The sequence below is a fragment of the Brassica oleracea genome, chromosome C7 (genome assembly GCF_000695525.1).
Source record: "Brassica oleracea var. oleracea cultivar TO1000 chromosome C7, BOL, whole genome shotgun sequence".
NCBI lineage: Eukaryota > Viridiplantae > Streptophyta > Magnoliopsida > Brassicales > Brassicaceae > Brassica > Brassica oleracea.
In genome coordinates, this window is record NC_027754.1 from 27,544,464 (window position 1) to 27,567,120 (window position 22,657).

At 32.3% G+C, this 22,657-nt stretch overlaps 3 protein-coding genes across 4 annotated transcripts; all 3 read left to right on the forward strand.

The window, feature by feature from the left end:
- Positions 1-1,252: 1,252 nt before the first annotated feature.
- LOC106301543 (26S proteasome non-ATPase regulatory subunit 13 homolog A) lies at positions 1,253-3,355 on the forward strand. The gene is made up of 6 exons (XM_013737976.1): positions 1,253-1,522; positions 1,651-2,097; positions 2,223-2,303; positions 2,399-2,595; positions 2,690-2,789; positions 2,994-3,355. The coding sequence occupies exons 1-6, from the start codon at positions 1,373-1,375 to the stop codon at positions 3,177-3,179; spliced, it is 1,161 nt and encodes a 386-aa protein (XP_013593430.1). The 5' UTR covers positions 1,253-1,372; the 3' UTR covers positions 3,180-3,355.
- An 8,874-nt stretch (positions 3,356-12,229) lies between these two features.
- Positions 12,230-14,688, forward strand: LOC106306882. Of its 2 annotated transcripts, none has more exons than XM_013743659.1 (3): positions 12,230-12,829; positions 13,086-13,284; positions 14,503-14,688. In XM_013743659.1, the coding sequence occupies exons 1-2, from the start codon at positions 12,317-12,319 to the stop codon at positions 13,254-13,256; spliced, it is 684 nt and encodes a 227-aa protein (XP_013599113.1). In that variant the 5' UTR covers positions 12,230-12,316; the 3' UTR covers positions 13,257-13,284; positions 14,503-14,688. The 2 variants fall into 2 exon arrangements, with proteins under 2 accessions (XP_013599113.1, XP_013599114.1); XM_013743660.1 differs by having other exon boundaries at positions 14,507-14,688.
- Positions 14,689-15,140: 452 nt separating this feature from the next.
- On the forward strand, positions 15,141-17,193 carry LOC106306881 (GDSL esterase/lipase At5g45670). The gene is made up of 5 exons (XM_013743658.1): positions 15,141-15,429; positions 15,530-15,654; positions 16,127-16,372; positions 16,463-16,718; positions 16,796-17,193. The coding sequence occupies exons 1-5, from the start codon at positions 15,201-15,203 to the stop codon at positions 17,017-17,019; spliced, it is 1,080 nt and encodes a 359-aa protein (XP_013599112.1). The 5' UTR covers positions 15,141-15,200; the 3' UTR covers positions 17,020-17,193.
- Positions 17,194-22,657: the final 5,464 nt, after the last annotated feature.

Below are 22,657 nucleotides of genomic sequence, written 5' to 3' on the forward strand. Positions count from 1 at the left end.
TAACATAAGAATACACATATAAAATCTAAAATAAACTATTTGATAAATTATATAATTTTAAACTAAAATTCTTTTACTTTTTTGATATAATAACACTTTATAACTTAATAATATACTTCAAAACATCAAAACCAAAATAATAATTCATATCAAACAATATTCTTAATCGGAAAAAAAACCCGCGCTTTTGAAGCGCGGGTCAAAATCTAGTATACTATTAAAACTAAAGTCATGGTTTTTTCATATGTGTTTTTTTATTTGGACCATTATTTATAAAATTTATCAAATTTATATAACTTAATTATTATATCTTTTAATATCTTTTTTTTAAAGACAACTAAAATCTTCTAACAAATCTTTTCAAAATCATTTTAAAATCTATTTCCGAAAACTATGTAATTTTAATTATCATAAAATATAATTATAAATTAAAATTTAATTTAGTTTTGATTTAAAACGAAAAATAAAATTATATACATATTTTTAATTACATTTTATTGATAACAACAGTTTAGATGATTAATTTTAAAAAATACATTTTACAAAGATTTAAAAAATATTTGGTTAGCAATAAATATCCATTTCTATTTCAAACTAAAAAAAATGTCTCATATATTACTACTACAAATTTATTTTGCAAGTACAATATATTATAGTTTTTTCTAAAAAAAATTTTGTTGTCTTTAACAGTATTCTAAAAAATGTTCTATATTATTTTGTAGGTCCAATTTAATTTAATTTTTAATTAATTCTAAATTTAGAAATAAATCAAAAATATGTAAAATAGTATTTCAACATCATAATGTTTTAAAATGTTTTTTCAAAAATACAAAAGTTATAAGTAATATTACCAGCCACATAAACATCAGTTAGATAACACATAACACTAAATTGCATTAATTTTTATTGATAAATTTTGTTATATAAACTAAAATATTTTAGTATAAAAATAATAAACCCGCACGGCAAGATCTAGTTATTCATTAAGAATATTTTTTTTTTTTTGAAACTCATCGGTATTCATTAAGAATAACTTGCTCATTTTACTATAAATAAAATATATTTTGTTGCGAGCTATTTGGTTACAATTTTTGTGGGCACTTCAGAAGATTTTCCCCGAAATTATGATATAACCGGGATTTATTGGTTTAAGTTGCATTTTCCATAAATAAAGAGTAAAATAAAGAGTGTTTTGAAAAAGAAAAAAAATACTAAAAATAAAGAGTAAAATTGCAACCAAAACCAATTGAAGAATATTTTTTTCACAAAACCCTTTTCTTGTTTTACGCACAGCTCTGATATAAGATTGAATCCACAACTCGTTGCTTCCTTCATCTTCATCTTCTTCTGCGAAGCGAAATCATTTTCCGTCATGGCAGCTCTTCAATACTTGGAATCTCTGAAAAATTCTCACCCAGAGCTCAATGAATGGTACGATTCCCTATCAGATCTGTATCAGAAAAAGCTATGGCATCAGCTCACCCTCAAGCTCGAGCAGTTCATCGCTCTCTCCGTCTTTCAGGTACTCTTCTTCTTCTTCTTCCCTCTTTCGTTCCGTAGTGTTCCCTGTTGATTTAGGGTTCATAACGAGGTTAGCGTCTCGAATTAGGGTTTTTCGATTTCGCCGCAATTGATTTTATGTAATTTCAGGCTGGCGATGCTTTGATACAGTTCTACCACAACTTCATCACTGACTTTGAGACGAAGATCAATCTCCTCAAGCTTGCGCATTTCGCGGTGGTGGTCTCCCGTCAGTACGCTGAGAAAGAAGCTGCGGTTAGCTATCTTGAAGGAGTTATCGAGAAGCTTAAAGCTACCAAGGAGCCTCGGATCACTGAACCGATCGTTTACATTGAGACCCAAAAGGCTTTGTTCAAGCTTGAGCAAGGTGATCAGAAGGAGTGCAAGAAGATCTTGGACGATGCGAAGACCTTTCTTGATAGCATGACTGACATTGACCCTTCGGTGCACGCTAACTTCTACTGGGTGTCTTCTCAGTACCATAAGTTTCGTCAGGAGTTTTCGGATTTCTACAAAAGTGCTCTGCTTTATCTTGCGTATACGTCTGTGGAGGCGCTCTCAGACTCGTTTAAGCTGGTGTGTCATTGCCGTGATGCTTATATCTTGTTCTAATGCTCTGCTTATCACGTTTCCTGTAGTTAGTACTGTAGCTTCCCTGTATTCACCAGTCAAATTGCTAAATTCATTTCTGTGTCTTTCAGGATTTGGCTTTTGATTTTTCACTTTCAGCTCTACTTGGAGAAAACATATACAACTTTGGGGAACTCTTGGCCCATCCCATTGTAAGTTCTCCTTCGTATAAGCCACTACAAACTTTTCCTTGTAGATTAGAGGTCTCTTGTTACTCGGGTTACATGCAGTATTTCTTTTATGACAGTTGAAAAGTCTCCTTGGAACAAATGTGGAATGGCTTTACCACATTCTCCAGGCGTTCAACCATGGTGACTTAGTTCAGTATCAAGAACTGTGCCGCGTTCACCATGCATCCTTGATTGCCCAGCCAGCATTGGTTGAGAATGAGAAGAAACTTTTGGAGAAGATCAACATTCTCTGCCTGATCGAGATCATCTTCAGGTAACTTTCTCTCTACGCATTGTAGCATCTCTCAAAATTTGATATAACTAGAAAATCTTGTGCTATAAGACAGTTAATCTTAAATTTACTGCAGCCGACCTGCTGAAGATAGGACCATTCCTTTGACTGTCATTGCTGAGCGTACTAAACTTTCCATTGAAGATGTTGAGCACCTTCTCATGAAGAGTCTTTCTGTAAGTAGTTTCATCTCGTCTCTTATCTCCCTCGTTTCTTGCAGCTACCATTTGCATTTTGCTATGGGCAAGGACGAGAGAGTTTTGTCTAATGGCCAACATAGTAATCATCCCTAGGTTAGGAAAAAGATAGGAAACATCACTATATTGTCTTTCCAATGCTTAGTCTGTAGAATCTAAAAAGTGTGAGAATGAATGATGCAGGTGCATCTGATTGAGGGGATTATAGATCAAGTGAATGGAACAGTTTACATCTCATGGGCGCAACCGAGAGTGTTGGGGATTCCACAGATCAAGTCTTTGAGGGATCAATTAGACAGTTGGGTCGACAAAGTCCACACTACTTTGCTATCTGTTGAAGCTGAGACACCAGATCTTGTTGCGGCATAAGAAAAACCTACCTACCTTTTTTTTCCTTTTAGAGCTGCTGATTTTAACTCTATTTCTGGGATAAGATGCAAGAATATTGGCTATAGTGTTTGAAGATCTGGGCTATTTCTGGGTCTTCTTACGTTATAATTGCTTTGGATTATTGTTCCATTTTCAAGATTCTCCTTTTTTTAACCCGTTACTTGTCGCTATAATATTACAAAAAAGACCCTCACTGTTGGGGGCTACACGGACCAAGAGCAACTGATTGGTCCTTATCCCCTTGCTTACTCGATTGCGTTTGGAAGGATAGTTTGTCCCAGTGAGCTGATACTGCGACAATGAATGTGTTAAGCATCGATTGTGCATCCAACATGGTGCATACCGTTTCCAATATTCCTAGGTCTATGATTATTATATACTAGGTGATTTACCCGATATTCTTTATTTATTTATGTATGTTTATGTTATCATAACTACAGTTTTATTTATGAGTTGTTTAGTTATTGTGTTTTTATTTTACAAAATATTTAGTTTGGCCATGATATTTACTTTTATTATAATTAATTGATGTTTACTTTTGGTTTTAAATTAATTTTTAATATATATATAATTTAAATTAATAATATTATATTATTTTAATTATACATATGATTTTGGATATGCTATTTCTAGTCGGTTTGATTGTTTTTGGGTCAACAATCGATTTTTTTATCACTTGGGTATATTGGATTGCATCTATTTCTCCGAATTCAACTATAATATTTTATTCTAATATAGTTAATTTTGATTAAATTCTTATTTGAATTTAGATTGGTTATTTTCTTAGATATGTAAATATTTTTTTTTTAGATTATATATAGCTTAATATATATTGTGCTTAGAACTAAATAAAAAATAAACTGAAGTATTTGATTCGAAATTACATAAATGAATATAACGATAATATTCTGAAATCTCATGCATATATATAAAACTATATTGTAACAATTAGTTAATGTTTTATTTTATTTATTAATATGTTTTGAGTCATCATGTAATTTATATGTATAAAAATAAATAAATTTTATAATAAAATTATATTTTTCTTATTTTAGTTAGATCTTTGATTTTGAATAGAAGTTGGATTAATCGAACCACTCATGTTATGATAAGAGTGAACAAGCAGTTTTTGTCATTCTTGGTGATGCTGGCAAAGAGTTGACTGGGAAGCATGTATCAGAATTAGTTGCCAGTTACTTTGAGGTAATTTCAAACCTGTATATACATAGCCCCATATTATTTGAACTCACATATATTTTTCTTGAATGTTAGTCTAATGAGGGCGTAGGAGCTGACCATTGTGTGCCGGTACCGTAAGCTTTACTTGATACAATAGAAAGATACACAAATTCATTGTGAAAGTCTCAGATCATAATTTGATATGCAAGTCTCAAACCATAACTATCACAAAGATACTCCCACCAGAAGCTCCACATCCTATAGCACACTTGGAAGAAGATGCTATTCCAGCAATGTCCGATGTTATTTTGAAGACTAGAAGTGAGGAATCCGGTCCTTCCAAAGGCTTTGAAGATTATGAAGGTGATAGGGTTAGAAAAGCTTCTGAGAGTCTTGAATCAGATGAAGCCAAGCGTTCCAAGAGTGGCTAATATAGCTTCAACCTATCCTCTTACGCAGTGATTGTTTTTGCTGCAGTTTAATTACTGTTTTTATGTTTACCTAATGACTTTGCCTTCTTTTCATTTCAATCTTCAGACTTTTGTCCATTGGAGACACTTTATGTTTCTTTGAATACAATTTTCATTATATTTAACCTCATAATCTCTGGTGTAAGAATAACAATTGGTGTAAGGATCAAATGTCGGATTGCCTTCAAATCCTCTACGTAGGCTTAGAGTAAAGTCTTAAACTTTCTGACACTGCTCTATTTGTCTCAAGTCTGTGCTCTTCTTTCTGGAGGAGGATATGCAAAGAAAGTTGTTGTGACCATTGGACAAATCCTTCCAATTCCGCAGGTTTAAGATACATCTATTTTCTCTAAACTGGAGCTTGGTTTCCCATAATACAAACAAGGCTTATGAATTCACGTAAGTTTCCTTCTTCTTCTACTCTCACTCTATGTCCTGATATTGGTTTGCCAAACTTGAAGATGCTCCAATTTATTAGGAACTTGGTCTTCTACGATGATGACCTCATTTGTCACCTTCTCCATCTCTGTTTCCTATCATCATTCCTATATATATATTTGTATTGTAGTTCTTCCAATTCCAACTCGTATGCTTTAGTTTCATTCTAGCTCAGTTTAGTCGTGCGTAAATGACCCTTTCGATAATAAGCTTTTTCTTACTTGAATTGAAGCGTATTTAATCTTTCTTTTTTTTTCATGTCATGTTGTTTTTTTTGAAGAGTGAAAGATGAAGCAGCTTTCAATAAATTTGTCGCTGAGATAGTTTGAGTGAGGTGTCTAAAATACGGGAGTTTGGTTTCACTTTTTGTGTATTCTCTGAGAAATCATGAGTTAGAGCATGATTATCGCGGAACCCAAAATGGGTTTCTGCATAAAATCAGTGTGTGGACCCCACATTTTCTTTAAAAAACGGTCACCAACGTCGCCAATTACGGATCGCTCTTAGCCAGCTTCTTACACTATTTTACGGGCTCCACGACACGTGGCGGCCCACGATTGATTTCGTTTTAATTTTTTTTTTTTTTAATCAGATAAAACAAAACAAAAAAAAAATTAGAAACCCAAAATGGGTTTCACCCGATAATCATGCTCTTATTATTAGTCTGTGAGCACATGCCAAATGGTCGTTTTAATATATAAAAATTCATGATTTACATATGAACTGATATTGTCAGAGAACATAAAAAATAAAATAGTTCGAATCAAGATGAGAGACTTTAAAATGCGACAAGTTAAATATAATAAAACACTAACAATTTCTTTTAAATGAAAAAATAACTACCAAAATGAAATTACTAAACTTAAAGGAAAAAAAAGACAAATGAATCTTAAATCACTTGATCAGTAGAACTAAATTAACAATTACAATCACATAATTTAGATATTATAATTTAGAGTTAATCATTATTTTAATTACTAAACAACTTTCGAAATAGAAAACTATAACATTCTACATGAAATACACATAACAAAAATTTATTATAAAAACAAATCCAAAATAAAGAAAACAATAATAATAAAACTCAAGCATTTAATTATATTTATGTAAATTTATAAATATAAATTTTATAAATATAATATAACACTTAAATATTGATAAAACTATAAAAGTTAAAATGAATTTCATTGTAAAAAGATATAAAAACACAAACTTTTTTTTATATGTATGTAAATTTTATAAAATTTATGTATAAGAATTATTAATTTAAGTTTTTAAAATTAATAAATTATCAAATTATATTATACTTTGAATTGACCCAACATAAAATTAAATAAATTTATAATTTTTCATATTTATTAATTAATTTATGTTGTGAATCTAAACATGATTTTTGCATCTACACTTACATTTTACTTTTATGCATATTAAATTTTACAATTATATGTTAAGAACATAACTTTCTTACATTTTTTTATCATCAAATTTTATTTAGAACTATATGTACCAATACAAAACATAATTATCGTAGGCAAAATAGTTGTTATTTGTGTTAGGCTCTCTAACCAGTGCCATGCCATAGTATTGAAAAAAAAACCTTCGCTTATAGCATCAATTTTTCTAAAACGATCAAAGGCATCATCTAGCTATTACTATCAGAGGCATAATATAATTACAAAAACTTGAATTTATACGAATAAAACAATATGATAATTAGGATTAAAAAAACATGGGCTTATAATAAAAACATGGGATTCCTAAGTAGCAAAACATGTGTCTCCACTAAACGTATTTTAATGTCAGTTAAAATAAGTAATACACAATGTTAGCAATTATTGTTAATGATTTTCAACCAAAAAAAAAAAGAATAATTGTAGAGTAATTAGATGTTGGTGATTATAGTTTTGAAAGTATTTTTGAGTGTTTAAAAAAAAAAAATTGACATAATTTTATCTTTGTTCGGTTATGGCATACAAAGACAGAATAATATTATTATCTTATCTTGAAATAGTTATAAAATTTAATGATAATATTCTATTTAAAAAAAAATATTGTTGAATAATTAATATTTATTTGTTAGTTTAACTCTTTATATGTTTATCTTCTGTTGTAATATGTATTGTTATTTTTATCATAGGGATTTTTAGGATTCACTTATGGCAACTATAAACGTTCACGGCTCTTTTTCCAACATATATTTATCATTTTTGGATGATATGTCAATCTTTGGATTTATAGGTATGGTTTAATTTTGCTCTTTTTATGAATATTTTTATCTGAAAATTGGACTCTATAGTTGTGGTATGTATTTGTAAAGGCTCATGAACTCACGTGTGAAGTTAAATCAATTAATTCTGCTTTGATTTCTACTTTTTAATTTTTGTTTTTTGAAATATAATCCGAGAACAAAATATTTTATTCCTCATCGACACTGACAACAATTTAGCCAATAATATATATGGTAAGTAATTGGTAAAAACCAAATACTCTAATTAAAATTAAATTAAATATAACCTATCACAATAATATCTGATACATATAAAATGTTGATTAAGAGATCTCTAAGCAATTCCACAATAGCAAAAAAAAAAATCAATCATATTGTATTAAATATTTTAAAATCCCTTTTAATCAATATTCAAACTTTGCCTCAAATCTACATAGAATAAAAATTATTAACAAATTCAACATATATAATCACACATAATGGTATAAATTAATAAATTTAAAGTAATAATCCGCGCTATAAGCTCTAGTGATTAGATAAAAGGCGATGACTGATGTGTAATTACATGTTGGTTAATTATTGCCTGATAATTGTAATTATTAAATTATATATGTATCATTTGAGATCTCAATATCTATCAAGAACATTGACACATGAGAAATTCAACTATAATTGTTGTTTAAAAAAAGAGAATACTTCAACTAATTAACATTAAAAAAGTACATGTGTGATGCGAGATCAAAATTAACAAAATTTCAACTGTTTGAAGAGTATTATTTTAACCGTTTAGCTAAAATAGAGATTCATGAGTTGTAGAAGTCTTTTTTTTTGGTCAACAGAAGTCTCTTAAATAAAGTGGTGGGCCGAAATTTAATTTAATGCTTTTACATCATTTATTGTCTCATGTGTTAAAGATAAAATCATAAAATATAATCTGATACCATTTTATTTATATAGCAAAATCATATAACCCAGCTGCCTGTAAATAAGAAGGCATGCGTGCACGTACTTATACAAACAAGAAAAAAAGGGCATCTCTCTCTACTAAATATAGAGAAGCCAAAAAACGATGCCGATATCTCACGCCCAGACCTTTTTTTTTTCCCAAATTGATATTTATTAGGGCCAAGCCCAGGCCGAAGCCCGAACAAAACGAGTACAAACCAAAAGCCCAGAGAAACAACGGGCCACAGAAAGCAAACACACAAAGAGCCGAAGCCCATAAAATACATAGCGGCCCAAACGGCCCACAGTACTCGACACGGGCAGTTCACCCTAAAACGCGCCGCAAGGAAATAGGTTTGGACCACGTGTCTTCATCTTAGCCTTCCGCACACCACGTGGAACCTATCTCGACCTGAACGATGCCATCGCCGGAGATCAACCCCGACACCATTTAAAACCGGAGCTCCTAACTTGCAGAGCCTCCGCACATCCAAAAACCGTTTATCAACGTCGAACTGTCTTCACGCCAAAGGGTTCATAGGATTACCGAGAGCGCCTCCGACTTTGGACCACCAGACACGCAGGACAGTCGAACCGTAAACCGCACTCACATCATCGTAAACCAAAACCACCGCTAACAAACTCGAAACTAGTTACCTCACCCAGACTTTACTTCTTCTCTTTATTTCCCTCTTTTTTCTACCAGCTTCTTTGGGCACCGTCATCGAATTCTCTAACTGCCGGAATACCCTTTTTATAAGGGTGCCGTTAACGTCACTAAGGTGGAGATAATTCCGTATCCGCTTAAATTTAACGATAAGAGCATCTCCAACCCCACTGCAAAAAAAACTGCAAAATGCAGTCATGAACAAACAAAAAAGACATTACTCTATATATGCAGTAATGTCTTTTTTGTTTGTTCATGACTGCATTTTTCATTCTATTTTGCAGTTTTTTTTGCAGTAGGGTTGAAGATGCTTTAAGCCAACATTTAAAATAACCGGTGTTGCATGTATGCAATACTCTTTTCGTTATTTTTGATGATTTTAAATTACCATATGTTTTAACTTTTCCAATTTCTTATGCTTTTCCAAAAAAAATTATACTTTTCTTGATAAATATCTTTGGTGTGAGCAGCCCAAAACCTTACAGAGAGTGTGTTAGAGCAGCATTAATGAAGAGGGGAACAGTGGGTTCTAATTTTTTTTTATTATTCTTTTTTGTTTTGTCCTATTTAGAAAAAAAAAATAAAAATGTACCAATCGCGGATCGCCACATGTCAATGAGCCCGCGAACAGTACAAAAACTCTATCGGACTTACCTCTTGCAGAAGAGGAAGAAGGAATGGGTTTTATGATTTTTGTGGGTCCAACACCTCTTAAAACTCCTTAATAGTTAGCGATAATGGTGCTCTTAGATATGACTTTTGGATTCGGAGACCGGATTGGTGATTTACGGGCTCACTTTTTCGACATCTGTGTTTGAGCCTGGCCCCTTTGTGCTTACTGTAGCTAACGTAGACCTCCTAAAAACAATGAAGATCTATCAGTAAGTTTTTCTGTACATACATGCATTATTTAACACTAGCTTTAGATGAATTCATAAGCGTTTAATCCAATTCCATAGTCGCTATATGTTAAACCAATTGGCTATGGTTTCTTGATGTTCTAATGCGACACCCTTCTTTCTCTTTTTAATATCTCAGGGAGAATATAGTGTTGCATTAATTGTTGATGACCCGGAACATCCGTTTGAAGCAATGTGCGCCCATTTTAAGTTTCACGCCTATGGTTAGTTAAGCTAGCTAGATTTGCGTTTGAAAATGTCATACTGGATATAGCGGCGGGCTAAAATTTTAATCTAATAATTATACGTCACTGCATTTAAATATTAAAACTTCACCACTATTAGCATTCACCACTATTAGCAGTTTATTATTATTGTCGCATGTGTTAAAACTTCTACCACATTTTTTCTTCTCCTTGTTTCATTTCAACTTTGGCGGAATTCAAAAAACGCTCCGATAACTAGTGGCGTTGATGTCAGTAGAGTGGAGATCTTGCCATATAAAGTTACTATTAACGATAATCCAGTCTTTAGGATAACCGCTTTTACACGTATGTTTATTTTGATGATTTTTAAGTTTCAACACAACTTTTTCCAATTATATATGAATTTGCTTTTCTTGATAAATATGTTTGGTCTGAGCAGACAAAAACATCTCATCTTCTTCAACGGTATCAGCAAGAATGATTTTAGAGGGAGGATCAGGGCGAATTCCTAAGTCGTCTAGAAGGGGTTACCAACTCTGTGATTCTACGAAGCACTGCCCAGTTGTAGCTGGCAGCTTTGGGCTTGCTTTTCCTCACCCATACTGGAGGCACAAGATAGAAGCAATAAGTTTTTCTTTACATTAACATCACCTTACAGACGAGTTTCATAATTGTTCTTATCATCACCAAAAAAAATCCATAGTTCCTATATTTCAAGCCAATTGGTATGGTTTTTTGATGATCTCTTCTTTCTCCTTTTCAATACCTCAGGGTAGATATCGTGTTGAAGTACAAATTGTAAATCAGAAGATTCCGTTCACCATATGTTTCAAAGAATCTCTCTGGTGTATGGTAATATTTACAATTTGTACTTCAACACGATATCTATCATAACTATATGTTTTCTGGTTTTCGGTTAGTAAAGCCTAGCTAGAGAGCAAAACTATATGTTTCAAAGAATCTCTCTGGTATATGGTAATATTAATCACTCTGATTGTATCCTTTTTGTGTCGTCCAACAAATAAACAAGGGTTGTTGTAGAAAACACACCTTTGACCCACCCCATGTATGTGTGTGTGTGTGCTTGTTATTTTGGTTTGATCAAATATGTATCTGTGTGTGTTATATTCTGGTTTGATCAAATATATATATATATATATATATCTCTGTGTTTGTTATTTGGTTTGATCAAATATGTATCTATGTGTGTTTTATTATTTTGGGTTGACTCATCAAGGACAACTCCCTAGTCCCTTCCCTATAAAAAGAAAAGTAAAGCCTAGCTAGAGAATGGAACTATATATATGTTTCAAAGAATCTCTCTGGTGTATGGTAATATTAATCACTCTGATTGTATCCTTTTTGTGTCGTCCAACAAATAAACAAGTGTTGTTGTAGAAAACACACCTTTGACCCACCCCATGTATGTGTGTGTGTGTGCTTGTTATTTTGGTTTGATCAAATATGTGTGTTTTATTATTTTGGTTTGATCAAATATGTATCTCTGAGTTTGTGATTTTGGTTTTATCAAATATGTATCTCTGTGTTTATTATTTTCGGTTGACTCATCAACGATAACTCCTCCCTTCCCTGTAAAAAAGAAATGGAAACCACACACGAGTCACTAGCACGGTTGACCCATCTCATAAATTCATAATCAGAAAAGCAAACCAACGTTAGAAAAAAAAACACTTTGCATGGTATATGCATGAAGCATATCATGGAATATGCATTAAACATTGCAAAAATTCTAAATCAAAGAATTTAGCGTACAAAATTAATAAATGGGAGTATGGATTACGTACGGGTAATAATTCAAAAAACTTAAAAAAAAAAAAGAAAAAAAGGGAGTTTGGGACAAGATTATATAATTCGTACCTATAGGCGGAAAATAACTGTATCTCGGATCGTGATATATTATCATACTGAACCGGATCCTGATAAAATCGAACCGGTAAAATCAAGTTAAACCGGGACGAGATCTTTATTTTTTTGTCAACGAGATCCTCCACGTCTTCCTTAATTCACCTTTTCATCTCTCGAGTCTCGACGGTGACATTTGACTTAAAAGTCAAACTGAAAGCGATGGCCGGAATAAACTCTTCGCCGGCGACGATGAAGCTCTTCTCCGTTCTATTCCTCGTTCTCACAATCTCACCCCCGTCACGTATTTTCGCTAACGCCTTCTCCTTCCCATTCTCCTCCTTCTCACAATACAAAACCCTGATCTCAACCACACGATCCCTCCTCCTCCGCGTCGCGAACCTACGCGCTTCCCGCGGAGACGCGTCGGGGTCGTCTCGGGTACGAGAAATGGCTGAGGAGATAGATCGTGGGTTAGGGATAGGGTTCCTGAGCAGAGCGTGGTCTGTTGGGTGGGATTACATGTGGAACTACGCTTGGAGAAAGGGTGGGATTGACTACGGTGAGGTGTACGGTGCGATCGGTGATCTGAACGAGCTTATGGGTATAGTTACGGAGTTCAATCGAGCTGAATCGAACGCTGAGAAAGCGAGTTCTGCTGCGAGGAGTTATGGAAAAGCTCTTCGTGTTTCGAAGCAGTTGCTTCGTCGTCTCCTTAGAATCTTTCGTAAATCGGTATGGATTTTATAGAAAAGATTGATACTTTAATGATAAAGAAAGAGACTTTAAGTGATAACTCGCTTGGTTCTGTTGTTCCGTAGGTGAGAGAATAAGAGACTCTCAAGCTTATTTAGATTCTCGTAACAGATCATGGTTATTTGAATTTCAATCACAAATAAGTTGTTTCTTGCTCTCCTTTGATCCATCCTGTGCTATGTTTGTTTCTAAAGGCTGAAAAGAGTTGTGTGCATTTTTGTGTAATGAATGGTAGGGTGCATTGAGGGAGTTTTGGGAGATGGTGCAAGCTGAAGTAGTCGATGGAGAGTTTTTACAAGACTGTCTTGAAGTGGGCAGTAACGACGTGAAGAGCTTGCTTCAAATAGCGAAAGACATGGCTCTACAATACTTTTCTTCTCCAAGCCGTTCCTCGGATGAGTTATAGCTACAGTACAGAAATGAAGAGTTTTCATGTACGTCTCTTCTTTTTCTTGTAAACAATATTATTAGTAGATCATACGTTTTTCTGCTTCGAATCTGACTTCTTTCCATTATGTTTTTCATGGAATGTGACTTGTTTGGCATGTTGTATAGACCTAGGCATTAGCCAAAATCTTCTAGGAAATTCGCCAAAACCATTTTGTTCGGTACATTTTTTGCTAGATAAGTTAAAGAGATTCGTAGACTTGAACCACGGTTTGTTCGTCTGTAGTGTGTGTGTGTGTGTGTGTGTAAGAGATTCTTTAGACTAGTAACTCGGTTTGTTCGTTATATATGTTTAAGAGATTAATAGAATAGTAACTCAAGGTTCGTCTCCATTGCATCCATTATAGTTTCATCAATTTAACCCATTTTATATTACTGAAAAAGTCGAGTTCGTTAGAAAGGATCTTTGAAAAACACAAGTCTATCGACATCTAAAGCCATTGTAGGTATCCAACATATCATTTGATTGGTTAGTTCGCTCCATTCATAGTGAGTGAATATTTTATTGATAAAACAACTGAAAACTTTCAGTGTTTTATGGCTCCCATTGCTGGATTTTTGACACTAGAGTATTGGTAGAGTTCATAAATACAACAACCATGTGGTTGGTGAATGGTGGAATAGATCTGAAAACTCGGTGATATTTCTTTCTTTGGACATGTTTGCTTTTTATAACTAATTTGCTCTGTCATAACCAAATCTATTGATGAACGTCATCATCAATTTCTCTAGTACCAAAACTTATTAGATTTCTCTTTCCCTCGTCTTATTAAATTCTTTTGGGTGTAGCTGCTTGAATCAGAAAGTTTGAATCTTGGTTTGATAAATTGTATTGGGTCCCGAAGTAGATTTTGCAGTTTAAGAAACACTGCAAAGCAGAACAAATGAGAATTTATTACTTTCAGCTACTCAACATTTAGTTCTTATGGTCATGTTATGATAATCATCTACATCATCATGACATGGGACTCACTCTCTGTCTTTTTAATTAAATGTTCACTTCCATCCTAACACATGGCATATCCTCTACATCATTCTTCAACCGTTGATTCGACCAAGCCAGGTCAATATTAGCAGTTAGATTTGATTATTGTTGAGAAAGAGGGATCATGTGTGGAACGGACCCTTCATTTCATGTTGCCATGTTTGTTACATTATGCCATTTTCATGTCAAGATTTAGTCATGTTGCTTTTTTTTTCCACAGGCAGTGTGCTAGAATAAGGCAAGCAAAGATGAGCTGTATACTTTTTTGAAGAGGTTATTGTCTAGTGGTTAGTGACTGTATTGGTCGAGATTAGAGATAAACTTTGATATGTAACACATGTTGAAACTGTTTTTGAATAGGAGAATATGAAGGAATGAATATGGATTTAAGCTCCACGTTGCAAAAGACTAGTCTTAAAAGTTAACAAAGACTATAAGAAGAGTGATCCGAGTGTTAGTTGAATACAAGTGTCTTTAGTTTTCATGTCGAGACAAGTTTTGTAACTTTCTCGAGACTTTTAGAAAAGTCAAGAGCTCAAACTCCAAAGCACAGCATTAAAATCGAACCGGTCACGTTGCAAGTTGGTCACAGTAAAGAAAATTTAAACATCGACAGAGAGTATTAACTCTACTCCACCATCTTTCGTTATGTCTCTAGATCGTGGATCCACCACACTCTAAATTATTTCACATATATAAACACACATTCATTTACTCTTCTTTTTACATTTACACATCCAAACATCATCGCCGCGTGGACATTTAATGCTTCCTCAACCGTTTAAAACTTTATACTTTATAAAATAACGTTTTCTCGTTCTCTTCATTTTCTCCAAACCGTATTATATAAACCCACTTTTCGTTCTTCACATTATCACTCTCTTTCTTCTCCCTTTTGGTAGTTTTGTGTTAGAGGAGATGGCGAAAATGTGTTTAATGATAATTATAGTTGCTGTGGCCATTAATATGATTGCTAGTGATCCAATTGCACCGTGTTACTTTATATTTGGTGACTCTTTGGTTGATAACGGCAACAATAATCAGCTTAATTCACTAGCTAGAGCCAATTACTTTCCTTATGGTATTGATTTCTCTCAAGGTCCAACCGGTCGGTTTAGCAACGGCAAAACTACTGTCGATGTTATCAGTAAGTCTTAACTAACTACATTTTCCTTTGCTTTTCCACTCCTTTTATCACTTTAAACACACAAAGAAGGTAACTAATGTGCTCTGTTTCGTTTGGGTAGCTGAGCTTTTGGGGTTTGATGACTACATTACACCATATGCCGCCGCTAGAGGAGAAGACATCCTCCGTGGAGTCAACTATGCTTCTGCTGCTGCCGGAATCCGAGAAGAAACCGGTAGACAATTGGTAAATTTATAACCTTCTCAGTTAGAGACTAGCTTTATATTATTTGGTTTGGATCCGTTATTTCTGTTCTTTTTTTTTTTTGTGAATTTATGACCAAACTATAACTTAATTTCTGGTTCGGTTTAATTTGGTTTAAGATCTAGATTTGGTTTCTTTTTGGATAAAAGTAGCCTCAAAGTATATATATAAATCATATTTCATCAAATATCGATTAGGTTTGACACTTTAATCTCATTAAATATTATTTTTACGTACGTGGATCTGTATTTGAAAGATGACTTTTGGTATATTTGGTTTGGTTTAGTTACACTAAATTTTGTTTCGGTTTTGTTCGGTAAAATATGGAACCAATTGGTTTCTTTTGTGAAACACTTCTAAACAACCAGATTTGTGTGTGTTTGGTCACGAGAGAAGAAACAACGTATTCTAGAGTTTCTAAATTCTTACCTTTATGTTGGTTTTTGTTGTTCAGGGAGGTAGAATAGCATTTGCAGGTCAAGTAGCAAATCACGTGAACACGGTGTCACAAGTAGTGAACATACTCGGTGATGAGGACCAAGCCTCCAGTTACCTCAGCAAATGTATTTACTCTATCGGCTTAGGCAGTAACGATTACCTCAACAACTACTTCATGCCCACTTTTTACTCTACCGGTAACCAATTCTCGCCTGAATCCTATAGCGACGATCTCATTGCCCGTTACACCGAGCAACTCCGGGTTCGTAACACACTCTCTTAAGTTCTATATTCTCTACTTCTGTGAGTGGGACTGAAGTATTCCATGTTTTTTTTGTTTGTAACCGAGCAGATATTGTACAACAATGGAGCAAGGAAGTTTGCGTTGATAGGAGTCGGTGCCATCGGTTGCAGCCCGAACGAGCTAGCTCAGAACAGTAGAGATGGGAGAACATGTGACGAAAGGATCAACTCTGCGAACAGAATCTTCAACAGCAAGCTCATATCAATAGTCGACAATTTTAACCAAAACACTCCTGATGCTAAGTTCACTTACATCAACGCATACGGCATCTTCCAAGACATCGTTGCAAACCCTGCTCGCTACGGTATTAAACCAGTCTTCAAAACTGTAATCAAAATATCTCATAATAATTTTGCTCAAATTGTTTGTTTACGTTTGCAGGGTTTACAGTGACAAATGCAGGGTGTTGTGGAGTTGGGAGGAACAATGGACAGATAACTTGTCTTCCTGGTCAAGCCCCATGTTTGAATAGGAATGAGTATGTGTTTTGGGATGCGTTTCATCCCGGTGAAGCTGCGAATGTCATTATCGGAACAAGATCGTTTAGGCGAGAAGCTGCTTCCGATGCTCATCCTTATGATATTCAGCAGCTAGCAACTCTCTAAGTTGAGAGTGACAGAAAGATAAAGAAACTTGTTGTTTTTGCTTGTATAAGTGTTTTGATAATTGAAACTGAGTTTGGACTCGTGAAGAAAAAGTTATGTCCTATATGGTTTGTTTGATGTGATAAGTGTTTATGTAATGATTTGGAGTTAGAGTTTCATCTTTTATGTTTTATTTACTCTATTATAAATTTGATTTTTTCGTTTCTTATGTATTAGTCTTTTGCGCAATGTGTTTAAACTTAAGAAAGTGAAACCAAACAAGAGGCTAAAATCAGCAATAGGATGTAGTACTACAAAAGAGGATGGACAATGATGAAATATATAACTCTTTAAACACATTTGTTAAAATCAATGGAACAACAGATGGAATGAAACTAAGAATCATCATATTGTCAGCTTTCTTGTTTTGTTCATATTAGGCCTCTAATTTTGAGAATGAGCTGAAAATAAAGCCTATTTTGCGTGGTTCCTTTGTTTACCAGCAGGGATGACTAAGAATCCAAAGATGTCATTCTTACACAAATCTTTTATTATCTCCTTCAGAATATTTTTTGCTGGATAGAGAAGATATTGAGCTCCTTATGATTTACTGTTCGGTCATGTTCTCCTCCAAGTCAGCAAAGAAAATGCGGATATCTTGTTGTTAACCAAGGCAGGTGCTATTAACTTGAAAAGCAAACAAAAAGTTTTTGATCATGAGTTGGGTTTTGTTCAATCAACTTCTTGTTACTATCAGGTACACAACCTATTAGGGATATTATATCCCACATGGACAATTCTAAGAGACCTTAACTAATATATAAAAAGTTCGGGCTAATCCACTAATTACCAATTGGTTTTAAGTTGGAAGCTCATAGTTAACCCGAATCTGACATGGTATCAGAGCCCAGATCCTAAATACTCTAAATCTAACATGGTATCAGAGCCCCGACCGGGTATAAAGGCCGTAATTAACTCGCTCGACTGAGTATAAATGTCTTAAAGTTTCGAAATTTCTGGCCGATAAGAGCCATCATCTCGAGGAGGGGTATTAGAGATATTATATCCCACAACGAGAATTCTAAAAGACCTTAACTAATATATAAAGGGTTAGAGCCAATTTACTAATTATCAATTGTGTACATAATTGGTCGTTTTTAATATAGCCACATTATTAATGCAACAATTCCACTTTTGTTTTATTGAATACTCCACCATCTTCATCTTCTCCAAGTGCATTCTGTGATAAAAGTGTATAAAGATTTACCTAGTATTAAAAAGAATATGATATTGACTTTTGCAGGCTAACAAAATCTCAACAAAAAGGACTAATACATGACTCGAGCAAGCTAATTTAAAAAAAAAAATTATTAGGAACATTTCAAGTCGTGTTCGTTCATGGTCATAGAATCGATACAATCCTATATGCTAATTTTTAGAGTGGTTTCAGTGATCCACTTAAAAAGTCTATAGAACAACTTTGAGTAAACGATAGAAGTAGTAAACCTGAAGAACAAACACAAATTAAAAAATCATATAGTGTTTGATAGAAAGGTTTTATTATAGAAGTCACGATTTATATAACATAGAAAGGTTTTATTATGTTCTTAAAACATAGTCATCTTTATTTATGTTAAAGTTGTTGGCAATGTGGACTTAATGTGATATTAATAAGAATAAATGATAAGACAAATTAATGTAACTATTTTCTAGTCGATGGTCCAAAATGAAATATCACACATGAATCAAGGTTGTGACTTCTGTTTTAATATATAAGAAGTGTCAGATTTGAACTGGTAGTTGCGGAGAAGAGATTAAACAATTGTCCATGGTCTAAACAGAATATGGGTTTAGACCCAAAAAAAATTGAATTAAAAAAGAAGTTTAATGTTTTCAATATAATAATTACAGGAAATAAAATGATTTTTGTATCTGTGCATAAGAGATCGTTAGTATGATTAATCAGTCTTTTTTGTTAGTTCGGTTTTACAAAATTCTACCAAATGGAGCTGCCCAAAAATTTGATTTGGTTTTGGCTATTTCAGTTTATAAAAATATGTCAAACAAATCAAAGCTTTTGGTTTTTATTTGATGAATAACTAAAAATAAATTAGACTTTCATACAAAATTTCATAATTAAATGTGTTTACAAAACTAAAATTTTAAATAAATCCTAAGTAAGTTATTTAAATCAATATTAAAATAATAAAATATAGTAAACTTTCTTGAATCAACATACGACTAATGAATAGACATTTGTATTATTACAGTTTTTGCGGGTTATATCATCAAACATGTATATGAAATAATAAACATATTAATAATTTTGTAAATAAAAATAATAATTATGCACTTAACTCGCGGATCTAGTTTAAATTAAAAAAATATATATTTTGTTATACAAACATGTATTTGTTAGAAGAGAGTATGAAGATGGCATGTATCTAGGCCACTGTTCTTCAAGGTAATAAGACACTGGAAAAATTTGAGGGCCGTCTGATCGAATCATTGACCTATAATTAAGCTTAATAAACCAGAAAATCAAGTTAGTTAGTTTCAATATCTACTCTATTAAAAGAGAAGGACAAATATAAAATATCTCTATATTTTCCAACTTATTTACAATGGTATGTCACTAGAATTATTAATTAACCTATCTTTTAGGATTCTATGTCTTTTTCTGTTTAATTAATATATTTCCTAATTTGACTTTTAACTAAAAAAAGCAACAGTAATTTAATTAATTAATTAGGGTCAAAAAACACTTCCTATAATCTAGCTAGCTAATAAATATTGTCTATAAGTGAAATCATCTATCATTTAGTAATGTTATAAAATTATTTATTTATTCATCATCTTTTATCCTTGATATTCCTATATAATTGAAATAAGTATAAACGACGTAGATTTATTAATACTATATTATCTAATCTATTAAAAGGGAAGTACATCTTGTACTTAACCCTTAGGGTCCGACTGGTGACCATCCGGGAAACAAGAGGAACGAATAAAAAAGGAATGTACGGGAATAAAATACCAGGAATGAAAAGGAATGGTTATTCCTTATCAAATTTGACAAGGAATAATTTTGTTCTTTAATTCTCTACAAAAAAGGGAATGAAAGGGAATGAGAGGAAATTATTATTCCTTGTGAATGGTAATTTTTTTTAGGAACGTTAGGGAATGCATTATTCCTCGTCGTTCCCTGGTCACCATTCATACCATTAGTTTTGCTCAATAATTATTTTCTTATGCCACTGATATTAAACACAGAGTTTTGACTTTTAATTAAATACATGATTTGCCTTATTAATAAACTAGAAAACTACTAAACCAATTCATCTTCCGTTGCCCACATATAGTTCTATACAATTAATAAAACACAGCGTTTTGCCTTATTACTAAACCATACAATTAGAAACCGATACTAAACCAAACCAATAAAAATCATCAGACTAGATGAGCTGGTTTCCTACATATGCTAAGAAAACCATTGATAAAACATTGTATTAAATTGTGATAGTACATTCTTCATGTATTACATCGCATCTTCATCTTAATAACACCACCTGTTTTCTCAGTCTGGAGAATCTAAACACTTATATTAGATAGAACAAATCCATGTAATTGATTAAGAAAGCTTGAAAATTGTATTCTTTCGATCATAATATATATCATGTCTTGTACAAATTAAAAAAATAAATTCAACATCAAAACAATAAGATAATATCCGTAGAAATTATTTTGTTTAAAATTAAACTAATCATTTATTAATTTCCTAAAAGAATGACCTTCCTAAATTTATTCATATATTTTAGCAAATCTTTGTAACAATCACGATATTAAATCATTCACATAACTAGCACAAGATTTTTTAGGTTTCTTATCTTGCAAATCACGTTTAAAATCATATCATTTAACCGGACTAACATGTTTAGTATTTTATGGGCTTGATCAATTAAAATATAATTAAAACCTAATCCACATATATTGTGATGAAAATAAAGTTTTAACATTGTAATTAAGTTTTGGCCCATTTTAACAAATTAATTACCAAATAGTTATTTTTTATTTGTCATGTTGTTAATATAATACATATTGTTTAAATATCAACCCATCTATTTATAATTTACATAAGATGTTTTATTTTGAAAATTTTGAATTATAATTTACATAAATATATAATTACATTATAAATAGGATAATGTAGTTAAGTATTACTAATTGACAAATATCTTATATAATAAATCGTTTTGATATGTCTAATATCCCATCATGGTATAAACAATCAACAACAAATTTAGAAACAATTATTTTTTCATGTTGGGTTTAATCTTGGTTATAAAATGAACTGAGCTTTCTTTTGGGTTTACATCAATCTAAAAACTCAAAAAAATATAAAACAGTAACATCAATGTTTAACATTTATTAAGTTTGACATATATCCGCGCGGACGCGCGGGTTCAAAATCTAGTTAATAGTTAATTAATAAAAATGATAAGAAAACTATAAAGCCACCTAAATCAATTTAAGTATTTATTTACTAAATTTAGAACACAATATTTTTTTAAAGATATATAGTTATAATTTTCATTATTCATTAGTAATAACTATAAACCACATAAAAAGAATAATTTATATAATATATTAATAAACATATATTTAAAATGTACATATATTATTTTATGCATACTTTTATACAAATAACCCAATATAAGTGTTGAAGAGTATAAAATTATGATCCGCAAAAAATAAAAATACATTCGTGTGGATGTTCGGGTTAAGTTCTAAAAATGAGTGATAAAATCGACAGCTCAAAAATAAAATATAATTACTTAATATAAACTATAAAATTATTATGTTTTTGAAATGTCATCTTAACCAATTACTTAATATAGATAAAGTTTTAAATTTATATTAATATTTGTTTATAAAAGGTAAAACTAAATATCCGTGCGGGTGCACAGATCAATCTCTAGTTATCATTATTATGGTATCATTGTTGACTTGTTCTAGACTAGTTTTTGCTTTGGTTTGTTCTCTTCAGGTGGGAATTAAACGGAGACTGGAGATTCAAACTGGCATATGGTGATTCAGGCGCAGGCTGCAAAGGACGTAATTTGAGAAGGAAAATATGCTCAAGTGACATTACTAAATTATTTTTGTTCAAAATTTTTACTTAATAATTAGTGAAACCTATAAACTGCGCAGGCTCATGTCTCATCCCTCCACCTTCGGTTCTTCTCTGACATTTAGTTAATAGGTAATGCTTGAGAGAGCTTTTCGTTTTGTATTTGCCTCTCTGAGCCATCATCTTAGATTTTTCCATTCTTGTACAAAAAAAATCTCTATTTTCGTTTTTTTTTTGTAACTTAAAAATCTCTATTTTCCCTATGTAATCAATCAAATTAATATTTCTGGCTCTTTTCTTAACTGGCTCTTTTCTTAATCCGTTTAGTTATATACTTCATCCATTGCCGAATTATGAAAATTCAATAAAACAAGTACAACCGGCAACCCACATCTATCAAATGTTTTACTCGATTTTTAAAAACTAACAATTACTTATGTCAAACCGGTATTTTATATACGTACGCAGCTTATAGTTTCTCAGACGAAAGAAAATGACACGAAGAAAACAAACAAACAAACAGCCTCC

Coding starts and splice junctions, on each gene's coding strand:
- LOC106301543 (XM_013737976.1), top strand. CDS start 1,373: ATGGCAGCTCTTCAATACTTGGAATCTCTGAAAAATTCTCACCCAGAG. Junction 2,098..2,222: donor TCTCAGACTCGTTTAAGCTG/GTGTGTCATTGC, acceptor TGTGTCTTTCAG/GATTTGGCTTTTGATTTTTC. Junction 2,790..2,993: donor TTCTCATGAAGAGTCTTTCT/GTAAGTAGTTTC, acceptor TGAATGATGCAG/GTGCATCTGATTGAGGGGAT.
- LOC106306882 (XM_013743659.1), top strand. CDS start 12,317: ATGGCCGGAATAAACTCTTCGCCGGCGACGATGAAGCTCTTCTCCGTT. Junction 12,830..13,085: donor TTAGAATCTTTCGTAAATCG/GTATGGATTTTA, acceptor AATGAATGGTAG/GGTGCATTGAGGGAGTTTTG.
- LOC106306881 (XM_013743658.1), top strand. CDS start 15,201: ATGGCGAAAATGTGTTTAATGATAATTATAGTTGCTGTGGCCATTAAT. Junction 15,430..15,529: donor AACTACTGTCGATGTTATCA/GTAAGTCTTAAC, acceptor TCGTTTGGGTAG/CTGAGCTTTTGGGGTTTGAT. Junction 16,373..16,462: donor GTTACACCGAGCAACTCCGG/GTTCGTAACACA, acceptor GTAACCGAGCAG/ATATTGTACAACAATGGAGC.